Source organism: Quercus lobata, chromosome 3, assembly GCF_001633185.2.
Source record: "Quercus lobata isolate SW786 chromosome 3, ValleyOak3.0 Primary Assembly, whole genome shotgun sequence".
NCBI classification, from domain to species: domain Eukaryota; kingdom Viridiplantae; phylum Streptophyta; class Magnoliopsida; order Fagales; family Fagaceae; genus Quercus; species Quercus lobata.
Genome location: NC_044906.1, coordinates 5,733,879 through 5,759,539, shown reverse-complemented (window position 1 = coordinate 5,759,539; position 25,661 = coordinate 5,733,879). Strand labels below are relative to the sequence as shown.

The window sequence follows — 25,661 nt, the reverse complement described above, 5'->3', positions numbered from 1 at the left end:
GCAACAAACTTGATTGCCTGAGTGTGGATAGCCAAGGGGTGGCTACATGTACACTTCTTCTTGGAGGTCTCTATTGAGGAAAGCATTCTTCACATCCATTTGATAAAGAGGCCAATGGCAAACAATAGCCACAACAATGAGACATCTAACAGATGTAAGGCAAGCAACATGAGCAAATGTTTCCTCATAGTTAATGCCATACTCCTAAGCAAAGCCCTTGGCAACTAGGTGAGCCTTGTACCGTTCAACAGATCCATCAGCCTTGGTCTTGATCTTGTAAACCCACCTACAACCTATTACAAATTGACCAAGAGGCAAATCAACCATATCCCAAGTGTGATTCTTATGAAGGGCATCCAGTTCTTCGTTCATAGCTTGCTACCAAAGATGGTCAGTATGGGCCTCACGATAGGTGTGAGGTTTATAGAGGCAGGTAGGTCATATGTTGGAGATAGAACCAGAGATGAGTCATCTGGAGAGGCATCCGATATTGAAGAATCCTCCATAAGTTCAGGATAGAGAGGGAGGAAAAGATTAGTAAAAATGGGAGACTCTGAGGAAGAGGACGTAGGAAACTACTGAAGACTCATAAAAGGACAATGTTCCCAAAACTTAACATGACGGGAGACACGAAGGTGATGAGAAATGGGATTATAGCATCGAAACCCCTTTTGAGATATACCATAACCAAGGACAAAACAGAGATGAGCACAAGGTTGGAGCTTTGTTCGTTCATGAAGAGGAAGAGAGACAAAGCAAGCACAACCAAAAACCCGAAGAGAGGAATAGTCAGGAGTTTGACCATAGAGAAGCTGAAATGAAGATTTGTTGTGTGTAGTTGGTGAAGGAATACGATTAATGGTGTACACAGTAGTGAGGGTAGCCTCATGCTAAAAGCGATCAGGAAGAGAGGCAGAAATGAGAAGGGTGTGGACAACATCAAGAATGTGACGATGTTTTCATTCTGCACGACCATTTTGTTGAGAGGTGTAAGGACAAGGCCACTGAGAAAGGGTACCATGACGGTCTAAAAAGGATAGGAAAGATTTATCATTATATTCTTAAGCATTATCTGATCAAAAGACTTTAACGGTGCGATTAAATTGTGTTTCTATCATTTTATAAAATGTTTGGTAAATAGACACAAGTTCAGACCTATGGTGAAGCAGATAAATCCAAGTATATCGAGAAAAATTATCCACAAATATGACAAAATATCTAGATTCCCCCTCAATGGGAACAGGTGCAGGACCCCAAATATCAAAATGTACAAGATCAAAAGATGTAGAAGAAAAGGAGTCACTATTATTAAAGCGCAATTTTGTTTGTTTGCCAAAATGACAGGAAATACAATCAAATTTTTGAAACTGAATTGAACCTAAATGACCTTGAGAAGCTAACAATTGAAGATAAGATAAAGATGGATGACCAAGACAAGCATACCATAGATCAGGTGAGGGGGTGGTAGTGGTAGCATTTGCAGAAACAAATTGTGAAGGAATCTTCAAGTCGCGAACCTTAAACATGCGACCAACCTTACGGCTTGTCCCAAGCACTTGACCTGTCTGGAGATCCTGCACATCCATATAATGATTAGTAAATAGAAGATCTATGCCCAATTCACAAAGTTGACCAACAGAAAGTAAATTGAGGGATAACTTCGAAATATGAAAAGTGTCACTAAGGGATAAACAATGAGAATAGATTGTTCCTTTATGACTAACAGGTATAGGAATTCCATCATGAGTGTAAATGGTGATTGGGTATTCTAAGGGTGCCTTATCAGAAAATTGAGATTCATTAGGAGTCATATGGTTACAACATGCAGTATCAAAAAACTAAGGTTGTTTACCTGAGGTGACAGAAAAGGCAGTGGAAGTGTGGGATAAAACTTGTTGAACTACTACTTCAATATTAGCTATAGTAAGTAAGGAAGCAAAAGATGGACCTGTAGGAACCGATGAATCTGGAGGACATATAGTAGCTGCCCGAGGAAGAGAAGCTTTATTCTGCTCTTGCATAAATTTCTACAGTTTGCGACAAATTGAGATGTCATGGCCTTTGGCATGGCAAAACTTATAGTGAGTACCTTTAGAAGACTGAAAGGTAGGATGCCTAGAGTTTATTCGTGGATGAGCAGTGAATGCAGCAATGGGTGGCTGTGTAGATGGTGTAGCCAATACATGATCAGATGATGACATGTGATGAGTAGGCTGATGGTTCTCCTCAGAAATGAGCTCCTTAATTGCAGCATCAAGAGAAGGAGCAGGAGATCGTCTAAGTAGAGAAGCTCTAGTAGGCTCAAAATCCTCACGTAAACCCATCATGAAGTGGATAAATTTATGATGATCTCGATATTTAACAAAGAGCTCAATGTCCTTAGAACACACCAATGAAGGATATGCAGTAGAGAGTTGTTCCCACATAGTAGAAGTCTAAGAATAAAAATCAGAAATAGACTGACCTGTCTCTTGGCGCATTTGATAAAGCTTTGATTCGATGTGGAACTCTAGGCTTGAATCATTAGTACAATTATATCGATCGGCCAGAAATTTCCAAGCAGCCTTAGCAGTCTCAAGAAGAGGAAGAAGATTATGAATGGAGAGAATAGAGGTATTGATAAACCAAGACAAGATCTTACTCTGAATACTCTCCCATTCCTCTAGGCGTTCTTCATAATCATCCGTTGTAATAGTAGTCTTGTAGACATCTTTAGCAGTTGTGGCTTTAGACTTAGGGTTTGGTATTGGCTTAGGAATTGAACCAATCACATATCTCCATAGTTTATGACCCTTGAGAAAGAAAATCATATTCTGAGACCATGCATGATAGCTAATAGGACCATCCAACATAATGGTGATAGGAGGAATGATATCTAGTTTGTTTTGTTGAGCCATAATGAAGAAAATGACCAAAAATTGGGATTTAGAGACCTCAAATGAAGAAACGGAGCCCAAAATTGAAATCTACACAAAAAACTGAGCAAGACAGGCCCCTTCAAAAAATTTTGACCTCTATCAACGGCAGTAGTCAAAGTCAACAGATGCTAACATCACTAGGGTTGACATGTGCTAACGTCACTAGGGTTGACATAGTGACGCGGTAGTGAATGATGCGTGGGTCCATGAAGGTGCGTGAGATTCCAAATGGAGTTGATTCGGGTTGGGTTTTTCTCAGAATTGTGCGATCTATCAATTTGTGCTTTCAATTGGGTAGGATGATGGACAGAAAGACTGGATTTGATAGATTTTGGTCCTGTGGGTCTGACGGAAGTAAATTGCTTCTAACAGTGGGCATTGGACGAAGGCAAGGGTAGTAGAAAGACACTGAAGAAGACGATAGGTGCTAGAAAGTTAGAGTAATAGCTCTGATACCATGTTAAGAATATAAAGTGAGAGAGAAAGACTAAATAGTCTGTATATTCTGTGTAAATAATAATGTACAATAGAGAGCCTTATATAGGCTAGGTAAGTGTGCAGTACAAATAATATGAGTAAATTACAAGTACAGTATACTGGGCTAAGCCCAATGGGCTTTGATACCACATGTTAGTGTATAGCTTAGTCTAGATTAGCCCATTGGGCTTAGCCCAATATACTGTACTTGTAGTTTACTCATATTATTTGTACTGCACACTTACCTAGCCTATATAAGGCTTTTTATTGTACATTATTATTTACACAGAATATACAGACTATTCAGTCTTTCTCTCTCACTTTATATTCTTAATTAAAAAAAAAAAAAACTAGACTAGTACCGGTAGGTAGTAGCGTTGTTGTAGTTGGCAACTTGAACTCTTCAGTATTGTAGGGGCTTTGTTGTATTATTTTTTATAGACAGGGGATTAATAGTTAAGCTTTTTTCATATATATATATATATATATATATAGGTTTTTTGTTTTCCTTTTTCAGTTTCCTTTCTCTTTCCAAAATCAAAAGCATCATATTTCTCTAGAAAAGAAAAGGAAATAGTATTACTTTGAATAAAATCCTATATAGTTCATTATGAGGGTTTCAGTTTATGCTCCATTAAACCAAATTATCATATATTTCCATTTTTCCTTATAAAGTAAATGAAATTTATAATTGAATAATTAAAAAAATTTCATATAGTAGTTGGTGGGAAATAAATTAGAATGTTAAGCCGGGCCAACCTAATTACTACTAAAAGCCAATTAGGCTGTCAATTTTTTATTTTTGGTTTTGTATTTGTTTTTTGTTTTCCTCTCTCAATTTTCTTGCTCTTTCCAAAATCGTTTATGTGGGGGATTTTCTCCTGCAAGCCTTTTGTCCTCTTTGGGGAGGCAGGCCTGCAAAGTTTTGTTCTCGGCCCCGAGTGTGGTGTTTGGGATTTTCACCTCAGGCACTTTGGTCGATTTTGGCTTGACACCCTAGTCCCACATCGGTTAGAGATGCGCCCCACTCATGGTTTATAAGCTTCTGGAACGACCATGAGTGTACCACTACCACACATATGTGAGTAGTGGTACACTCATGGTCGCTCCAGAAGCTTATAAACCATGAGTGGGGCGCATCTCTAACCGATGTGGGACTAGGGTGTCAAGCCAAAATCGGCCAAAGTGGCTGAGGTGAAAATCCCAAACACCACACTCGGGGCCGAGAACAAAACCTTGCGGGCTTGGCTCCCCAAAGAGGACAAAAGGCTTGCGGGGAAAGATCCCCCACAAAAAGGCGCTTTTGAGGGGATGTGCCCCATCAAGAGTATTGTCTGCTTTGGGGTAAGGGTGGGATTAGCTTTGCTATGTCTGCACCGCATGATACCCACATGGCTTTGTTACCCTCCAGGGGCACGCTTCTACCACTACGCACAAGGGTGGGATTAGCTTGCTATGTCCGCACCACCCCAAAGCGGATAATACTCTTGATGGGGCACATCCCCTCAAAAGCGCCTTTTTGTGGGGGATTTTCCCACCCAAGCCTTTTGTCCTCTTTGGGGAGTTAGGCCCGCAAGGTTTTGTTCTCGACCCCGAGTGTGGTGTTTGGGATTTTCACCTCAGCCACTTTGGCCGATTTTGGCTTGACACCTTAATCCCACATTTGTTAGAGATGCGCCCCACTCATGGTTTATAAGCTTCTGGAGCGACCATGAGTGTACCACTACTCAGTACATGTGCTTAGTAGTGGTACACTCATGGTCGCTCTAGAAGCTTATAAACCATGAGCGGGGTACATCTATAACCAATGTGGGACTAGGGTGTTAAGCCAAAATCGGCCAAAGTAACTAAGGTGAAAATCCCAAACACCACACTTGGGGCCCAGAACAAAACCTTGCGGGTCTGGCTCTCCAAAGAGGACAAAAGGCTTGTGGGGGAAAATCCCCCATAGTTTATAAGCATCATATTTCTCTATAAAAGAAAAGGAGATAGGATTACTTTGAATAAAAGTCCTATATATTTCATTACGAGGGTTTCAATATATGCTCCATTAAATCAAATTATCATATATTCCTATTTTTCCTTATAAAGTAGAAGAAATTTAGAATTGAATAATTATATATATTTCATATTGTAGTTGGTGAAGTATAAAGTGGAATGTTAAGTAGGGCCGACCTTACCATACGCCAATTAGGCAGTTGCCTAAGGCCCCAAATTTTAACTAATACCAATATTTTTATACCAATAAGAATATTAATTAGACCTTAAATATTAGCCAGTAGATTAAAAAAAAAATAGTATGGCAATAGACACAAGATACAAACACAAGATACAAAATGTTACAATAATTTAATAACATTCCCAAATTAATATGCCAACTCATACATGGGCTCACTACAATCTCTATTTTTTTTTTTTTTGCTATGCTAATTTAGGAATGTTATGAAACTGTTGTACCCCTTACATTACTAAAAAAAATTGTTTAGAGTAATACTATATCTACAACATTTTAACAACATATTTTGGGGGGTTAATATGTTATTAATAGGTAAAAAAATGATGTTAGTAGTATGCTCAAATTAGAACCAATAATAGATTATTTCAAAAGATTTGTTGTGAAGTTATTATGAAAATATTGTGAATGTAGCATTACTCAATTTTTTATTAAAGACAAAAAAGAAAAGAAAAAGGGAGGGGCCGGGGGGGGGGGTGGAGGGGGAATTAGTGAAGTATAGCTGGACCACAATCCACTCATTTCTTTGTTAACCAAAAAAAAAAAAAAATGATGAAACACAATATAATGATAATAAAGGGTGAAAATATAAAAAATGAATAAATTCTTTAAAAAAAAAATTTATAAACAAATTTAGATGAACAACTCGTACATGAACAAGAAATTTATTTAATAATAATAATAATAATATATTTTTTTTTCGTCTAAGCAAATGAGAAGAATAGATTTTATGTAAAAAATATTATTTACTTAAATTTAAATATATAAAAAACTTCAATTTAAACATCACCTTAGGCCCCAAAATCACTTGAGCCACCATCCTTGTGTTAAGAGTAAGAAAGGATTTCTATTCAATACTTTCACGATCATAATGGTCTTTCATAAAATTATAGCATGACTACAATTTTTGAATTCATAATCATGAGAAAAAATGAAAAACAAAAATAAGAAATAAGAAGGAATTTGTGGTCTATTTGATTTCTTACCATCTCATTATATCTTTTCCTAATAACCACGAAAATAAGAAAGGAACCAAGAGAAATAATTTTTTTAGGAAGAACTGAGAGTTTATTTATTTTTTTTTTTTAAAGAAATGATAAGTAATTTTATTGCGGTAAATCATATTGAAATACACTATCCAAAGTGGTAGATCTTCTAACTACACATCAAGAACTAAGACTTCTTTATCTTTGTATATATCTACTCAATCATATACAAAAATGATTATCCTAAACTTAAAGTTATATTATATATCTCACATCCCTCAATAATGTCAAATTTTACCAATCAAATGTATTAACTTTCCTATCGAAAAAGAAATCTGTTAACTTTAATTCTTCTAAAAAAATCTGATAAATTTAATAACCATAAAATTATAAAGAAAAAGAAAAACTTTAGTACGCATAAAATCATTGTTTCCATTATTATTATTTATTAACACCAAGTAGTTAAAAGGCCAATACAAAACGCCTTTTATTGTAAGTGAATATATTCACCTAAGTTTCTTTTGCTCTAAGCTTAAGAAGTCCATTTCTCAACATTAGGAGACGTACAACTTTTGCCAAAAGCTTTATAATTCACTTATATGGCACATTTTAGTGCTTTTTACAGACATATTCAAGAATCAAATTTTCCACCCCTTTTTTGCTTGTCACGTTAAGCCTTTACTATAGGATGTTATAGACTTGAAGCCATTGGTTGTGACTTAGTTGTAAGTCCAAGTACAAACCAAGATTCTCTCTCTCTCTCTCTCTCTCTCTCTCTCTCTCTCTCTCTTTTTGTGTGTACATGGCAACTAATATTTTTATTGGATTGGGGTAGGTTAGAGATAACATTTAAGTTTGGAATAATCCATTTTTAGGCGTAATTAAATAGATTTTGAACAAAGATAAAAAGAAAAGTATAGTGACCAAAGTATGAGTGACTGTTAAGTACTCCAAAGTATGATGATGTGGTGTTCCTTTCTTTTAAATTCATGATGTATCTTATTAATTAAGTTCATTGTGGAGTCTACAAGAATAAGAGAGGAGGATTTACCATGTTACTGTACTCTAAGATTACCTAATAATTTTCTTTTAAGTATTTGAGATTTTAGTATCATTAATTATTTTTTGTTTATAAAGAAATAATTACAAGAAATCTTGTGGGTGAATATTGTCAAAGTAATGAAAATAGAAAAAAGGAAAAAAGGTAGGAAAGTGATTAAGAGAAACAGAGAGAAGCATAATTTACTTTTCTTTTTATCCTTTTCTTTTTCACTTGTTTTTAGATTTTGGCATAATGTTGTTATTGTGGGAATGCAGGCCCAAATACATATTGGGCCTTAAATCTTGTTTGAGGAGGTGCAGTGGTTCGAGGATAGATCAACAGTGAGGGAGGAGTAAGACTTTGAGTTTCACGAGAAAACTATGACTGTAAAAGTTGGAGGAGGTAGGCCAAGGAGGAATATCTCCTCAGCTAAATGAAGGAGGGGACAGAAAATGAGTTCTATTATCCAGAATGATGTTCTAGGAAGTTCTGTTGATAAGGATATACACTGAGAACATACAGGACAAAGTAGGAGCTGAGAAATATCTAAGAAAAAGCTGCTTCCTTCACATTGAATGCTCTGCAGCTAACTCTGTGGCTGCATTTATGTAGAGAAGACCTTTGAACAGTGCTGCCTTGGATGCCTCAACTCACAAAGGACTTGTGAGGGTGTTTGATGGGACAAACACTCAAGTAGTGGCTTAGATGATCAACAAGTGGAGGGTCAGGATCGTTTAAAGAGAACCATATAAGGTAAGAAACCCTCCATGGAGAGGGGAGGGAGAAATTGAGAAAGAAACACTATAACAATCCATAACTGAGCTTGTAATCAAATTCGAGAATCAATATATAAGAACTGATTTCTTCAGACTAAGCCGAGGGCGATTTTCTTTAGTTTAAACTTATCTATCTTCATTTTCTAGCCATCAAATCTACTTGTTGTCAAATTCATTAGAGCCAAGTTTTCCAATCCACTCTCTACAAATTTATTGTGTTGGGCTTTTTGGGCATAAGTCCATCTACCCTTTGTTCTAGGGACTCAAATATGGTCCTTACAGTTATCATTAACCTATGAGACTATAAGGTACTTTAGTGGCCATTCAAAAGATGTAAATTATAGAAAATGATAAGCTACAAGAGTGGGAGATAAAGAAAGAAGCATACGAATCTCTATATTGAAGAAGTTTTCGTATAATTTTTATTTTTTTGGAAATAGTAGAATATATATAATTTTATATACAAAAACAGTGTAATAGTTAGGGACTACATAAGTAATTTACCCTAGAATATATAGTTTCATATACAATACAAGCACAATCATAATAAATTTATATTCATAACAACCATAATTATCAAATTTTATATTTAGAAAAAAATAAAAGAGAGAAAAGAATTAAAATATGTTACTGACAAGAATATGTATAAACTTAAGCATACATGAGTTATTTATTTATATAAATATTTTTCTAAAATGAATTTTAAAATGAAGAGAAGAAAAAATTATTAAATAATAATTATTTCCTTTTTAATAATTTGTCCTTGAACTTGAACTTTTTTTTTTTTACTAATGTTAGGGAAAAAACTCAATTAATTGAATTGAATTTTTTTTCCCCATAGATTTTACTAAATCCACAATTATTTGTCAAATAGTATTGAAAGTTCAAATAGCGTAGAAAATACCCTTAAACGTTTAGACCCCTAATTACAAAACAACCAATTCAAGTTTTATGTCAAACAACTAGTGTGCGGAAAATGAACAAAAGTTATAAACAGAATTGGTAAACAATCTAAGCCAATTAAAATCACATCCATAACAGAAAATAAAAGGCAAAGATTATGAGAAGAGAGATGCAAACACAAGGACAAAACACGATGTGTTATCGAAGAGGAAACCGAAACCTTTAGCGTAAAACCTCTCCGCCACCCTCCAAGCAGTCAATAATCCACTAGAAAATGTAGTTGGGATACATGAATAGCAATAGACCCTCCAAGCTTAATCTACCCGATGTATCTAAGCCCTCCAAGTTTCTTGCTCCAATGAGGTTGCACTGAACCTTTTTCTTTTCTAGCTTACTGGATTCCGCTATAATCCATAGCATCCGCCATCCTTGGCATCTTCCAATGCTTCCCAAAGCTCCAAAAACACTCAACACTCTAAATGGGTGTGGGTAGTGTTTGGATAGAAATCTCCTCTCAATAGGTATGACAATGAGAGAGGGAATGAGAAGAGACTACAAAGATTTCTCTCTAAGAATGAGTAGCTCTCTCTAATTGGGTGGGTGTTTTGAAGAATCTTTCTGAATAGCCACACATATTTTATGGGAATGAGGGGTATTTATACTGGTGTGAGAATGGAAATCGAAGAGTCAGATTTTCCAAAACAAGGTTAGCTGGCGACTTGACCTCGCGACTTGACTGAGTCGTGAGTTCAAGCCGCGAGCTAACTAAATGGCCAGTCTGGATTTTTGTCCTGTAGTGCTCCAGCTGGCACGACTGTTCAGGTCCCCTACATGCTCTGTGCGTGTGCAACTTTTGGCGGTTTGTAAGCCGCGAACCTCCCGTGAGATCTAGCCGCAAGTCCCTGCTTCACTGCACAGTCTTGAACATTTCTTTACACTCTCTCACACACTACCCTTACATAATTCCCACCTAAATACAGGGTTTCTAAGTGCTGTATTACAAGCAAATTTGTCACAGAATCAAGCCAACACATAGTTGATTAAATTCAACCTTACAAGTCTCTTTCATTAAGAGACAATTTCATACAAATGACGTATTCAAAAATTTGTACCAAATTAACCATAAAGATAGTCTCTTCAATGCATAACCCATTGAGAATTAAAATGTTAGTATGATAATGTTTAGCGGAAAAAACATGTTAGCAATGAGTTTGGAAAGAAAATAATTAAATAAAACATAATAAAGAACAAATTAGAGAAAAGACAAAAAGAGTACATCCATCTAAGTGCTCAAATTAATTCCTTGCTGATTTGCTTTTCTTCGTTTTTTCATTTTCTTTTGTGTTTGTGAAGTTTTATATTTTTGGCACGATGGCATAATTTAATGAAAGTATGAGGAACATTTCTTCATAACAAAAGGTGACAGTCCTCTATATATATATATAAATTTTTTTTTTTTTTTTGAGAACTCTAGAGCTATAATTAACTAACACTTTACCTTTTCATTCATAAGTGTTTCCTTAAATTCACATGACGATAATGCTCGCATGACAATACTCACTTACAATTCTGCCGTTCTTTACATGGTTACCATTAACCTTAAACTTTTGTTAGCCACATACATTAAAAAAAAAAAAAGATTTTGTTAGCTCGTTTTTGAATTTTTAGGGACTAAAATCACTCATTTGAAGCATTGGATACTATCATACTAAAAGGGCTCAATGTGGAACACATTGTAACACCACCTGTGCGAATATTAACACTTTATCTTTACTATCTGCTATTCTCTCTTTAATTTTCTATATTCTCTTTTTCTTGTTCTTTTATATTTCTTGATTATGGGTTTTGGTATCATGAAGTGAATCTCTTTGGAGTTCTAAGGTAAGACCATGAAACACGTTTTAACACCACTTGTGTGAATACTAACACTTTATCTTTTCATTCATAAATGTTTCCTTAAGTCCACATGATAATAATGCCTACACAACAGTACTAGCTAGCAGTGAAATTTACAATTCCATTGTACTTTGCCACACCATGAAGTATTTTGTCCTTATGCTATTCTCTTTAACTTTCTATCTTTTCTTTTTCTTTTACATTTCTTGATTAGTGGTCATGGTATCATGGAGTGAATTTGTTTGGAGTTCTGAAGCAAAACCATGAAGCACTTGTTGTAACACCACTTTTGTGAATACTAATACTTTACCTTTTTTTTTTCTTTTTTTTTTTTGGTTAAAAAGATGGAATTCATAAACTAGAAAACAGAGAACAAGGAGCGGTTACACTCATACAAAGTTCCCATTGCATCCAGACTAGCCAACATGGCACCATCTGTTGGAGGGGATTGATATATTACAAAATCTTGAGGAATAACGGCACCTCTTCTAGCAAGGGCGTTGGCACACTTATTTGCTTCCCTAAAGCAATGTTGAATCCGAACTCTTGGGAGTCTTCACAAGCCTTCTTTGCAATCCGCAATAATGACATCATTGTCATTCACGTTTCTCTCATCTTTTGAAAGCAAATCAACTACAATCTTCGCGTCAAGCTCAATTACAACATTTGTAAAATTTAACTCAATGCACAAGTTGATACCATCATGGATGGCCCATAACTCAGTAGCCACACTGGTGGTATGACTGATTGCTCTGGCATACCTGCACACCCAATCCCCATTTGAGTCATGAATAAGACCCCCGCCACTAGCCCGACTTGGGTTGCTCAATAAAGAGCCATTTGAATTCAGCTTGTACCAATTCTCCGAAGGAGGGTGCCATTGAACCTGGATAGGAACAACAGAGCGTTTTACTTTGCCATTAACACTAAGGAATGCAAATTCAGTAGCTTTAGCAATCGTGTCTAACTTAAGGGGTCTTTGGGCAGAGGTGTCTCTAAATACCACCTTATTGCGCCAAAGCCATAAACTCCAAACTCCAAACTCCAAACGGAAAGACAGTACCCCAATTCAAACCCAAGAAAGATTTTTGCTGGGAAGCACAGTTGATCCGAAGCCATACTTCAAGATGAGAACCATAGAACAGATTAGGCTGAATAGGAATAGCAAGAGAACCCCAAAATAGCCGGGAGTGAGGGCAGTCTCTAAGCATGTGAATGATTGATTCCAAAGCATTATTACACAGGGGGCAAAGGGGAGGAGTGATAATAGCTCTAGCAGCAAGCACATCCCTAATTGGTATGCTCTTGTGGAGGCATTGCCATAGGAAACATCTGATTTTAGGATAGGTATTCGCTTTCCAAACCTAACCCCCTGTAAAAGGCCTGCAATAGGGACTTTCATCAGTCAAGCATGCCAATCTATAGGCCTCTTTGAGTTCAAAATCTCCATTAGGTGATGAGGTCCAGGAGATACGATCCACACTTGTCGCTGCCAAAGGGAAAGGGGTGGCTTTGATTTTTTGGACTAAGGCCGAGGGAAAGGTGAATGACAACATTGCCAAATCCCAAAAAATTTGTTGAATAACATCTTTCAAGAGAAGGGAGTCCTCCCCTCTTTGAAAGGGGTCTACAATAAGGCTTCTCAATGTACCATCACTCAGCCATTTGTCACGCCAAAAGGATAAATTACTGTTCATACCAGCTATCCATTTCATACCTTTTTGGAAGATTGCTTTGCCTTTTTTAAGAGCTGCCCAAGTATTTGAACAAGCTCCAAGCTTAAGACGGTGGCTTCTTCTTCAACCAGTATATTTATGAGCAAGAACCTGTGCCCATAGAGAATTCTTTTCCTGAAGAAAACGCCAATTTAGTTTGGCAAGTAAAGCCACATTTTTCTCTTTTGCGGATTGAAGACCCAAACCCCTACCCTTCTTAGCTGTTGTGATTTTTTTCCAACTAATTAAAGGCATTTTCTTCCTACTTTCTGTAGACCCCCGACCCCCAAATAAAGTTTCGAGACAATCTATCAATGCTCTATGTTATCTTAGAAGGGAGGCTCGCACATTGCATAGCATAATTTGGAATAGTGGAAAGGGTGGCTTGAGTCAACACTACCCACCCGGCAAAGGATAAAAGGTGAGTTTTCCAGCCAGCTAAACGGTTCTAAACACGTTCAATTACAGCCCCAAAATCTTGAGGAATCAATGTATGCTTGATGGGAAGGCCAAGGTATTTCCCAATGAAGGGGTTGACTGAAATTGGAGAACATCACATAGCTCATTTCTGGTGTGAGGGGGCAGATTAGGGGAGAAGAAAACACGGGATTTCTCGGCACTAACCTTTTGACCCGATAGCCCGCAAAAGATGTCCAACACATCCCTGACAGCTCGACAATTTTTAGCGTTAGCCTTAGCAAATAGAACAAGGTCATCTGCAAAAAACAGATGAGAAAAAGTCGCCCCACCTTTCGAGGCTGAGATAGGGTCCCAGAGATTAGCATCGCATTTTTCTATGATAAAAGCCCCCAATACCTTTAGGCATAAAATGAACAGATAAGGAGAGAGGGGGTCTCTTTGCCTCATACCCCTCGAAGGTTGAAAATGTTCTAAAGCTCCTCCATTATGAAGCACACATATGGAGGAGGTAGAATCACAACTCATAATTAAAGAACTTAGATGCTTCGGAAATTTGAAGAGAGCAAGTGTATCTCGAATGAAACTCCATTCAAGGCGGTCATAAGCTTTTTCTAAATCAATATTAATTGATATGAACCCCTTCTTACCTTTCTTTTTGGACATGGAGTGGATTAACTCTTGCACAATAATGGCATTATCCACACCCTTTCTCTTAGGAACAAAAGCAGTTTGGAGCGGTGAAACTAAATAATCCAAGGCAGGTCGGATGTGAGCCACTAGGAGCTTAGTGACGATTTTGTACACCGTATTGCAAAGGCCAATGGGACGAAAATTGTTGAGAGACTTCAGACCATTGCATTTCGGAATGAGAGTGATCAATGTTTGGTTGAGGTATTCCGGGATTTTACCTGTGCTGAAAATCTGTTTGACTTTGGCTTTAACAGAGGGACCCACAGTAGGCCAAAAACATTGAAAAAAGCCCGCGTGAAGTCCATCCGGTAAGGCTTGAAAGATCGAAGAGCCGTGAAGATTTCTTCATTAGTGCTTGGAAGTGCAAGCAGAGCAATATCTTCCATTTTCAACCTGCTCTTCCATAAAGGGGGTTGCCACTCCTTCAAGTCAGCACAGTGATGGGAGGTAGTGAAGAGCTCAAGGAACCCTTGTCCGATGAAAGTAGAAATTTCGTGCTCCCCACTTAACCAATTTCCCATTCAGTCTTCCATACTAGTGATACGGTTTCTTCTCCTCCGAATCAAAGTCGAATTATGAAAAAATGCAGTATTTCTATCACCTTCAACCACCCAAGAAATTCTAGACTTCATGCTCCAAAATTTGGCCTCCAAATTAGCTATATGTGCTAAATCAGTAAGAAGTGATTTCTCAAGATTAATAAGAAAGTTGCTTGGATTGTACCCCAAAGCAATTTGAATCCCCTTTAGTCTTGCACAGATATGTCTCTTTTTTTGGAAAATATTCCTAAAGTGTTCTCTATTCCATATTCTAGCTTTTGTGGTGAAGGTTGAAATGGCATTAGCAAGGGAACTAGGTCAAACTTCACTAACAAGGCCAGCGAAGGTGGGATGCGAGAGCCACATTGGTTGGAAACTAAATGGACGGGGGTGTTGATTCCCATAATCAGTTCGGAGAGAAAGGAGCACAGGACTGTGGTCTGAATGGGATCGCTCTAGGTATTTAACACATGCTTCCAGATAAAGAACGTTCCAAGCGACATTGCCAAAGACCCTATCTATTCTCTCTTGCACAAGATGGGGCAAGGGTTGCCGATCAGTCCATGTATAACGGGGACCAGAGAAGCCCAAATCAATCATACCACAGATGTTGAGACATTCTTGGAAATTGACTGCTTTGGAGATATTGATAGGCCTCCCCCCAAGTTTGTCTTCTCCAAGAAGTATTTTGTTGAAATCCCCCGCTATGATCCATGGTAGTGTGTGAAGCTCAGCTACCCTGGATAGATTATCCCACAACAGACGCCTCTCAGCATATCTTGGGCTCGCATAAACCGTGGACAAAAGCCAAGATGAGTTAGAAGAGAGGTCCTTCACTATCGCGTGAATCTCTTGTTCAGTTGAAGAAAGAACAGAGACATTTACTTGGGTTGAATCCCAAAGGATCCACAAACCACCTGTATACCCAATATTATTGGCATGCACTGCCCCATCAAGGCAAAGGCTATCTATAATATCTTTTGCTCTAGAACCACTAACATTAGTCTCAGTGACAATCATAATAGCAGGACAGTGAGTTAGATTTAAATTATTAACAAAGGACTTAAAGGAAGGGTTAAAGGCTCCCCGACAATTCCAAACTAAAATATTCATTATATAAAAGAATTAAACAAGTGGGAGGTAATCCCATTCAGTCAGAGACAGAGGCCTCACCTCCATTTTCAATCTGCATACCATCCAAATCCATCCCAAGCTTTTCTTGAGCACGATCATCTATTGAATTCTCTTGTATCATTATACCATCCCCCTGATTTTCTCTTGGACTCTTGAGAGGCTGAAGCTTAGGATCAATGCGTTTAAGGATCACCGTGGAGACAATGTGGGTAGCCGCTGCAATCCGATCCTCCATAGCATCATCTGGGCTTGATTGATTATTCAAGGTGTCTCTCAATGGGTCGTTCTCGATCAAGCCACTCAAGCCCACCCCTTTAATGTCACAATCACGGATCGGTGTATCCATATTAGGTGAAGTATCACAGCTGGGTTTCATGGAACTACCGCCGGAGAACACGATTGATTTACTCAGTTTGAGGTTGAAAACAAAGTCATGTGCTTCAGCTTTCCCCTCAAGAGAATGTTTCTGCCGATAATCTTTCAGGCCGGCGGCACCACGGGTTTTATGTTGAGCTTAGGAGTATCGGAATTGGTTTTTTTGGGGTCAACGAAGTTGTGGGGACCTTTGTTTTGTCTTTAGTCTTGGCTTGGTTAGTGCGATTGGTGACAGACGCACTAGGTTCAGAAAAGGAGTTGTTGTTCTGCGAGGATTTTGGCATTTTACTCCTAATTTTGAAAAAAATTAGCAACATACCCCTGTTTGCAAACTATATAGGAGAGTGCCCCTGTTTCGATACTCGATTATCCTAAAATCGAGTTCAATTAAATACTCGATTTGTAGAAAATCGAGTTATGCCTGATCAAACTTAAAAAAAAATATAAAAATAAAAAAAAATAAAATTTCCATGGAACTCGAGTTTCAGGAAATCGAGTTCCATGCAAAAAAATTTTTTATAAGTTTGATTGCTCTATATTCAGGGAGTCCTATAGTGACGTTTTTAAGCCCTATAGTGACGTTTTAAAGCCCTATAGCGGCGTTTTCCTGCAAATATTTTTAGAAGTGTGATTGGCCCATATTCACAGTGCCCTATAGTGGCGTTTTTAAGCCCTATAGTGACATTTTAAGGCCCTATAGCGGCGTTTTTATGCAAAATTTTTTATAAGTGTAATCGCTTTGTTCTGGGTGCCCTATAGTGGTTTTTTAGGCCCTATAGTGACGTTTTAGAGCCCTATTGCGGCGTTTTTCTGCAAAAAATTTTGTTAAGTCCCCATACCAAGTTCAAGGGGCCCTATAGTGGCGTTTTTAAGCCCTATAGTGACGTTTTAAAGCCCGATGGTAGCGTTTTGGAACTCGACTTCCCTAAAATCGAGTTCTATGCTTTTTTTTTTTTTTTTTTTTTTTTTTTTTAGTTTTATTTGAAATAACTCGATTTTCTATGAATCGAGTATTTTAATGAAACTCGATTTTAAAGTAATCGAGTATCGAAACAGGGGCATATCCCTATATAGTTTCGAAAAAGGGGCATATTGCTAATTTTTTTCAAAATTAAAGGCAAAAGGCTAGAATCTCCGTTGTTCTGCAAGGTTCTCTGATCCTGAGGGCTAGATGGGTCAAGCCTAGAGGGGGGTGGGCTTTTAGATTGGTCAAGGAAATGGGCCCTCGACTGATGAGCCATGCTAAAATGGGGTTGTTGGGCTGAGCCTTTTATCTCTTTTCTTACAACTTTCTTTTTGCATGAAACTAAAACCCATGGCTCGTAAGCCTCTCCGTTTGTCTTCTTGCAATCTGACATAGGTGTGGGAGTCCCTATCAACTTCGTCTTCCTCGTTGCATTCACCCCGTGGCGCCGGTGCATTCATAGAGTATGGGCAACCTTTAGCTTTGTGGCCAACGCGCTCGCAAGAAAAACACAATGAATTTATACCTTCATACAACACCGGTTGTTCTATACCACCAGTTTTAATGAGCTTGATGAGAGGTTTGTCAAAGTTAATTTGGACGCATATTTGAGCAAAACGACCCCGAGTCTCCGATGCCATGTGCGTATCTACCCGTAGGACTGGACCAATGGCTTGACCAAGCTCTCATAGCACAGATGGCTCATAGTACTCGATTGGCAGCTCCGGCAATTGCACCCATATAGCAATAGCTGAGACGTTCGCCGAAGATGGTTTAAAGTTTGGTTCCCAGGTCCTAATGGAGAGATAGTGTCCTCCGACAAACCACGGACCGTTTTTGAGCACACGTTCATAATCCTCTTTAAGAGAGAACCGAAAGTCCTACCTTACCTTTTCATTCACAAATAGTTTCTTAAATGTACATGATGGTAAGGCTGGCACAACAGTACTAGTTGTGAAATTTACAATTCCACCTTTCTTTGCATGGTTGCTATTAATCTTAAACTAATGACTATATATTTCTTTGACCCTATGTTCCTAGTTACTGTTGGGTATACACGTGTGAATGAAGTCTCACATTGAATAATGATAAGAACAATGAGTGATTAATATAATATAATTGAGCTCATACCTATTGAACTTAGGACTTTTGGGTTAAAGTATGTTTCTATATGTTATATTTTATATTAATTATTTAAGGAAATTCCTTAATGTGTTTATCTTCCCAACAAGTAATATAAGAGTCCATGGTGGTATGGGGCAAATGTGGCAAGTTTATCGAGGTTTTTTTTGTAGTTTGAGTGAGAATGGAGAGTGTGTACTTAGTGACTTTTCACAAATGGGCTAGGACGGGTCCCTTTTAAAGTTGAAGTGGGATGGTATATGATACCAAGCAAGCCCATAAAATGCCACACAAACGATCTTGAAAATCTTGAAAAAGACCCAACAAAGGAGTAATTTTTTTTTTTTTTGGAAATAGTATAAATGATAATTTCATATATAAACACATGGTAAATGTTAAGGGCCAAATAGGAAATTTACCCTAAAATATATAGTTATTAAGCAAAATCATAATATGATTGTTTTTTTTAAAAGCACAACCCTAATAAATGTATATTAATAATTACCATAATTTTCAATTTTTATATATAGAAAAAATAAAAAAGAGAAAAGAATTACAATATGTTATTGACTAGCATATGTATAAACTTTTTTTTAGACAAACAAGGGTATTTAAACCCACAGCCAGCATGTTATTAGAGTGAGAAATCTCATGGGGTGGCCCAAGATGCTGATGAGAGATTTCGAACTTAGAATCTTATAAATATTATAAGGCTTTAGGAACCACCAAGCCAACCTCTTGGGGTTTATGGTTAAACTTAAGCACACATTTGTTATTTATTTATATAATCCTTTTTTTTCAAAATGAATTTTAAAAGGAAGAGAAGAAAAAATTATTAAATAATAATTATTTCCTTTTTAATAATTTGTCCTTGAACTAGAACTTATTTTACTAATGTTAGGAAAAATCTAAAATTAATTGAAATGTACTTTTTTCTCTAGATTTTACTAAATCTTTAATTATTTTTCAAACAATGTCTTTTATTAACAGATAATTTTATACAAGGGACGTACTCAAATAATTGTAACAAAGTAACCATAAAATATAAAGTTTCTTGAGTGCATAATCCATTGAGAATTAAAATGTTTGTATGGAGATGTTTAGGGAAAAAAATCATGTTAGAAATGAGTTTGGGCAAGAAAATAATTAAAGAAAACTTAGTAAATAATAAATTAGAGAAAAGACAAAAAGAGTAAATCAATCTAGGTGCTGAAATTAATTTTTGCTGTTTCCTTCTCTTCTTCTATTTCATTTTCTTTTGTGTTTGTGAAGTTTTATTTTTGGCACAAAAGGTGACACCCCTCTAGAGCTATAAATTTGATAGAAGTTATAAAGGAGCTCCAAGGCGAACTCAACATAATTGGAGCTGCATACTTGGGAATTATTTGGAGATGTTTCAAAGCAAGAAATGGATTCTTATTATTGTAAGTATTGATGACTTAAACTTTAGGTTTATTAAGTTGTTAGTTTCTACATACATACATGCCTACAGGGTCTTGAACACTGCTCTTGGGTTAGCGATATATGATCATTAAATATATTATTACTTTTTTTTTCTTTTTTACAAGATAAAAGTCTACTTTAGTTTAACTTATGTGTATATGTGTGCGAAACTCTTTTTGAGAGACTTAAACCCCAATCTTTATCTCCTCATTCCACAAGAATTTTGTGCTTGTAGAATAATTATCATACCAAGATTGCGCAGTGGTGTTAAATATATTGTTACTAAATCAATTGGGTTGTGATTTACATTTAATGTGTACCATTAATATAAGGTACACCACTTCATTAATTTCTTTTTATTAAACCACAATTTTGTGGAACCTATTTTCCGGCTAAATGTTTTCCATAGATTAATCTTACATGCAAAATTTGACAATAATAGGATATTATTTACTAATAAATCTATAAGCTCTTTTACATGAAAAAAATCTATAAGCTTTTTTATTTTATTTTATTATATACATAAATTTATTTAGTACACTCTTTTAATAAAAAAAAACTATAATTTTCAAGACTTATAGAGAGTTTTTAATGAAAAATCACCTTAATATTGGTAGTTAAGCATAATATTTATAGTAACCATTTGCCAAGAGCCTTGTACATAGTTCAACTAGTTGATACCTCATGGTATTTTTAAAGAAGAAATCTAGATTTCAATCCCACCACCCCTAAATATCAATTTTTTATTAAAAAAAAATCATTACTAAGAATAATTATTATAAAAAAAATAGTTACATGTCCATGTGAAGCACAGATTACCTAAAAATGATATATAATAAAACTTTATAGTATCATCAAATTGAACACACACACATATATATATATTTCTCTCTCTCTCTCTCTCTCTCTTAAAAGTTAGATGACCCCATTATGCACTAGTTAAGTAAAATAAAATGCAAGTTGGAGAAAAAAAAATTTACAAGTATAATCGACCTTAATCAATATACAACTACAAAAGAGATAAAAAATATAACTATTCTTTTTTAGGTAGTTACAATATACTGTTAACCTCACAACGCAAATTCTTTTCTCTGCTAAAACCCAAGCACTTTGTGCATGGAGAAATGACAATTAAGCTACAAGGCCCTTGATAGATAAAAAATATAACTAGTATCAAAGGTTTGAACTTCCTTTTTAATTGAAATTTATATCTATGTTTTACTTGAGGCTTTACATTTGAACCAAATTAAACTTATATTATCGATTTCCTTCTTCTTTATTAAGTCTGTCTTCAATTTCACTGTCTTTCCCATAAATATTTTTCCAAACAGTTAGTGACTTTCAAACACAATTGCAAACTAGTATATGCTCATAAATTTCTATATTTATCATCAAATAAATATATACACATGATTCATATTAAAAAAATATACAACGAGCAAATGGTTGAAACCCATTTTCATTATGAAATTTCGTTGCTAGAGTAGCATTAGGTTTTAGATGTTAGCTAATTCTATGTGACAAACAGTGTTTAAGGGTTGTTGTTAATAGAGAAGATCTATATAAAAAGGGAAAAGTTTAAAAAACGCAGCTATAGATTAAGTCTATTGCCACGTTCCTTAGAAACGCGGCTAAAAAAAATGCTGTTATAGCCCGTGTTTTTTGTAGTGAGGGGAGAACTAGCGAAGTATAGCTGGACCACAATCCACTCATTTCTTTGTTAACAAAAAAAAAAAAAAAATTATGATGAAACGCAATATAATAATAATAATAATAATAATAATAATAAAGGGATAAAAAAAAATGAATAAATTCTGTTTAAAAAGAGTCATAAACTAATTTAGATGAACAACTCACACATGAACAAGAAATTTATTTAATAAAACTATTGTTTTTCCATCTAAGCAAATTAGAAGAATAGATTTTATGTAAAAAATATTATTTACTTAAATTTAAATATATAAAAAACTTCAATTTAAACATCACCTTAGGCTCCAAAATCACTTGAGCCACCACCCTTGTATTAAGAGTAAGACAAAGGATTTCAATTCAATACTTTCACGATCATAATGGTCTTTCATAAAATTATAGCATGACTACTATTTTTGAATTCATAATTATAAGAAAAAATGAAAAAGAAAAATAAGAAATAAGAAGGAATTTGTGGTCTATAAGATGTCTTACCATCTCATATCTTTTCCTTATAACCACGAAAATAAGAAAGGAAACCAAGAGAAATATATATATATATATATATATATATATTTTGGAGGAAGAACTGAGACTTTTTTTTGGAGGATAAGGTAAGTAATTTTATTGCGGTAAATCATATTGGAATACACTATCTAAAGCGGTAGATCTTCTAACCACATGTCAAGAACTGAGACTTCTCTATCTTTGTATAAATCCACTCAATCATTTACAAAAATGATTATCCTAAACTTAAAGTTTAATAATATATCTCACATGCCTCAATAATGTCAAATTTTACTAATCAATATATTAATTTTCCTATCAAAAAAGAAATTTGTTAACTTTAATTCTTCTAAAAAAAATCTGATAAATTTAAGAGCATACACATTAGATGTGCCAAATGTGCCAAATACACAAAAACGGAGCTTTATAAGATGTTCCAAATTTCAAAAATTATGCCACATTGCTACAGTATCGTCTCAAATATGAGATGGTATGGACAACAATTGCAAAATCAAATATTATTATTTTATTGCATTTTTCTCTCTCCTGTTCCATAGATATCTCTCTCTCCGTCGACTCTATCTCATTTCTTCTCTCTCTGTCACTCTCTATCTCTTCCCTCTCATCCCTACTCAAGAAAGTTGCTCAAGATCACACTCCAGTCCCCGCCGTCGATCTCGCCAGTCCTCATCACTGATCTCGCCGCCTCATTCTCCACAGCTACCTGCCAATCTCGTTACCTCATGCTCTAGCCCTCGCCACTGACATCCACAGCCCTCACTGCTGACCTTCAGATCTCTCTTAATCGGGTTGTGGGTGTGAGATTTGGGATGGGTTTCGATGTGGGTTTTGGGTCAACGTTTTGGATCGGCGTTGTGTGGGTTGTGGCTTGAGGTTTTGGGTCGGTTGGGCTTGGGTTTTAGGTCGATCATTGGTTGAGTTTAGGTTGGCGTTTTTTCATCTCTGGTTTGTTGGTTGGTTGAGGTTTTTTTTTTTTTTTTTTTCCTCTTTTGTTGAGGTTTTTGGATTTGGAATTTGTTGGTGTTGTTGCTGTTGATGTTGTTACTATTGTTGATCGGCGTTGATGTTGCTATTGTTGATGATAATGGGGAGGAGATAATATATTATTTTAATGTGTAGTGAATATTATTTTAATATATAGAATTAAATGATAAAACATCTGATAAATGAAATATTGTAAAATGATGTGGTAAAATAATGTAAATTGCATTTGGGAAAAAAAAAAAAAAAAAAAACTAGTGGCTTTTAACCCATTGTAGACACAAAAGCACAAAAACCCATAAATTATCTTCTTCTTTTCCCATTCATTTTTCTTAACTTTCAATGCCGCCAAATAAATGGTTATCACTGATCTTCAAAAGGAGAGTGTAGATCGCATTTGGGAAAAAAAACCAGTGACTCTTAACCCAGTGTAGACACAAAAACACAAAAACCCATAAATTATCTTCTTCTTTTCCCATTCATTTTTCTTAATTTTCACTGCCGCCAAATAAATGGTTATCATCAATCTTCAAAAGGAGAGTATGACATATCAAACCCAACTAAACTTAAAGCATTAGAAAGATTTAGCGACTCCTGATTTGGGAGGCTGCTAATCTTGGAAGGTAAAATGCCTGAATGCGGTATTAGAAAGATTGAGGGTCTTGAGGCCATCCATACTTGGAAAGATTTCATGCATCTTGAAGTTCCTTTAGCATAGAAGAACCTGAAAGATCAAGAATTTCGAGATGAGATAATGATTTTAGGCTGGGCAGTCTAGTGAAGCATTCACAGCATCTTAATGAGAGTTTTAGTGAGATTTCCCAGATTTTTCAAAAAGGCAAGTGGTCAATCTTTCACTAATCGATCAACAAACTTATTTTTATTCATGATTTTTTACCACAAAAACTTAAAATTTAATTGATCTTTTATCTTCTTTAAATTTTGCAAGTATAAAAGAGATAGGAAGAGTATAGACTTTCAAGATTAACGTGTAAGGCAAATATATATTTTTTTTTTAACTTGTGTAAGGCAAATATCTATTTGCTGGAGAACTATTCTTTACTCTTTTTATTTGGCTAACTGGTGTAGTATTCTTTACTTGGCATTTGGAGATCATGCCTGCCTTTATCTTCTTAATTGTACTTGATGCTAGTTGTTATATTTCTTTTTCTATTTGTGTTAAGGCTAATCTCTTTTTGCAAAGGTGAGCAGCTATAGTATATTTATTCTTTACTCGACATTTGAAGTTCCCTAGGGCTTCTTGCATTTAATTTACCTTTTTTTTTTTTTTTTTGAAAAGAAGATTGCATTGCATCAGAGAAAAAGAATACAGAGAAGACCGAGAAGGCCAAAAAGAACCTGCAAAGCAGACCTTAGTGCAGAAGGTCTGCTTGTACAATGGATTCTAAAAAAGAAGGGGTAACCCCATACCACACCTGATGTGAGTCGGTCTTATGAGCAAACTGAGCGAGTTCATGGGCTGCATAGTTGAAGGCTCGGCTTAGGAATCTGAAAGTGCAGAAAGCAAAGGAGGCTTGGGCTTGAATAATATCCTGTATAATGTGTCTATACGGAGTCCCAGTAGCAGATTCATTGATTGCATTAACCACATTAGAGGCGTCACTTTCACACAACACACAAGGAAGATGCATCTCTTGAGCAAGCAAGATACCTTGCTCCAAGGCAATGATTTCCACTAATTCTGCTGGGTAATGGGACTGGAGGGGTTTGCAGAGAGCAGCAACTGTATCACCCTTGCAATCTCTAATGATGACTCCAATGCTAGAAGTTCCTTCAAGCTCTGATGAAGCCCTATCCACATTTATTTTGAATACACCAGGAGGAGGAGGCGACCAACAACTAGAAAGAGTCGGTCTTGAGGAGGGAAGGTTTGTATACGCTACATTAGTGAAGTCTTTTATGGAATTCCTAGCCATCTGCCAAACCTGTGAGGGGTGAGAGCATATGTCTTTGTGGATGGTTCTATTTCTATTGTACCAAATTGTCCAAACAATAGTGAGGAAAGATTCTAAAACGTGAGAGGACTTGTGTGTAAGAAAGTACATAGCTAAATCCGGAAAGGTCCAATTGTTTCTTTGGAGCCATTGCACACCATCAACCGAAAAGCTCCAAACTTGGATAGCAAAATCGCAGTGAAGCAAAGCATGATGAATGGATTCCAGCTCCTTGTTACAGATTGGGCAGTCTTTATCTGTGATAATACCTCTGGCACACAATGTTTCCCTAGATGGCAGCCCATTAATGCAGGCCCTCCAAGCAAAGATCTTAATCTTTGCAGGAAGGTTAAGGTGCCATAATCTCTTCCAAAGGGGCTTAAGCGGATCTCCCTTGGAGCTACCAACATCATCTTTTCCGTCGAACATACTGAAGGCAATATGGTAAGCACTCTTCATAGTGAACTCACCCCGAGTGTTTCCCATCCAAATTAGCTTGTCCTCGGGCAAACGTCGGCTAACAGGAATCCTTAGGATTGTGTCCACTTCAAATGGGAGGAAGATAGCACGAATGACATCAGCTCTCCACCATTTAATGGCCGGATCAATGAGGGAAGAGACCATGGGGAAGGTTAGGGGGGGTGATGACTTTATGAGTGGTGGGGGTGGGGAGCCATTTGTCATCCCATATGTGAATTTGTTTCCCATTGCCCACTCTCCATCTGGTTCCCCTACGAATGACTTCCACACTATTAAATATGCTTCGCCAGGAGTAGGAAGGATTAGAGCCAAGTGTTGCACTGAGGATGTCACCAGAAGGAAAGTAACGCGCTTTGAGGACCCGGGCAATGAGGGAAGTAGGATTTGTAAGGATT

At 36.3% G+C, this 25,661-nt stretch overlaps 2 protein-coding genes across 2 annotated transcripts; both read right to left on the bottom strand.

Annotated features, from left to right (window-relative positions):
- Nucleotides 1–14,913: 14,913 nt before the first annotated feature.
- Nucleotides 14,914–15,615, bottom strand: LOC115980181. The gene has a single exon (XM_031102462.1). The coding sequence runs from the start codon at nt 15,613–15,615 to the stop codon at nt 14,914–14,916; it is 702 nt and encodes a 233-aa protein (XP_030958322.1).
- Nucleotides 15,616–24,204: 8,589 nt separating this feature from the next.
- On the bottom strand, nt 24,205–25,410 carry LOC115980180. The gene has a single exon (XM_031102461.1). The coding sequence runs from the start codon at nt 25,408–25,410 to the stop codon at nt 24,205–24,207; it is 1,206 nt and encodes a 401-aa protein (XP_030958321.1).
- Nucleotides 25,411–25,661: the final 251 nt, after the last annotated feature.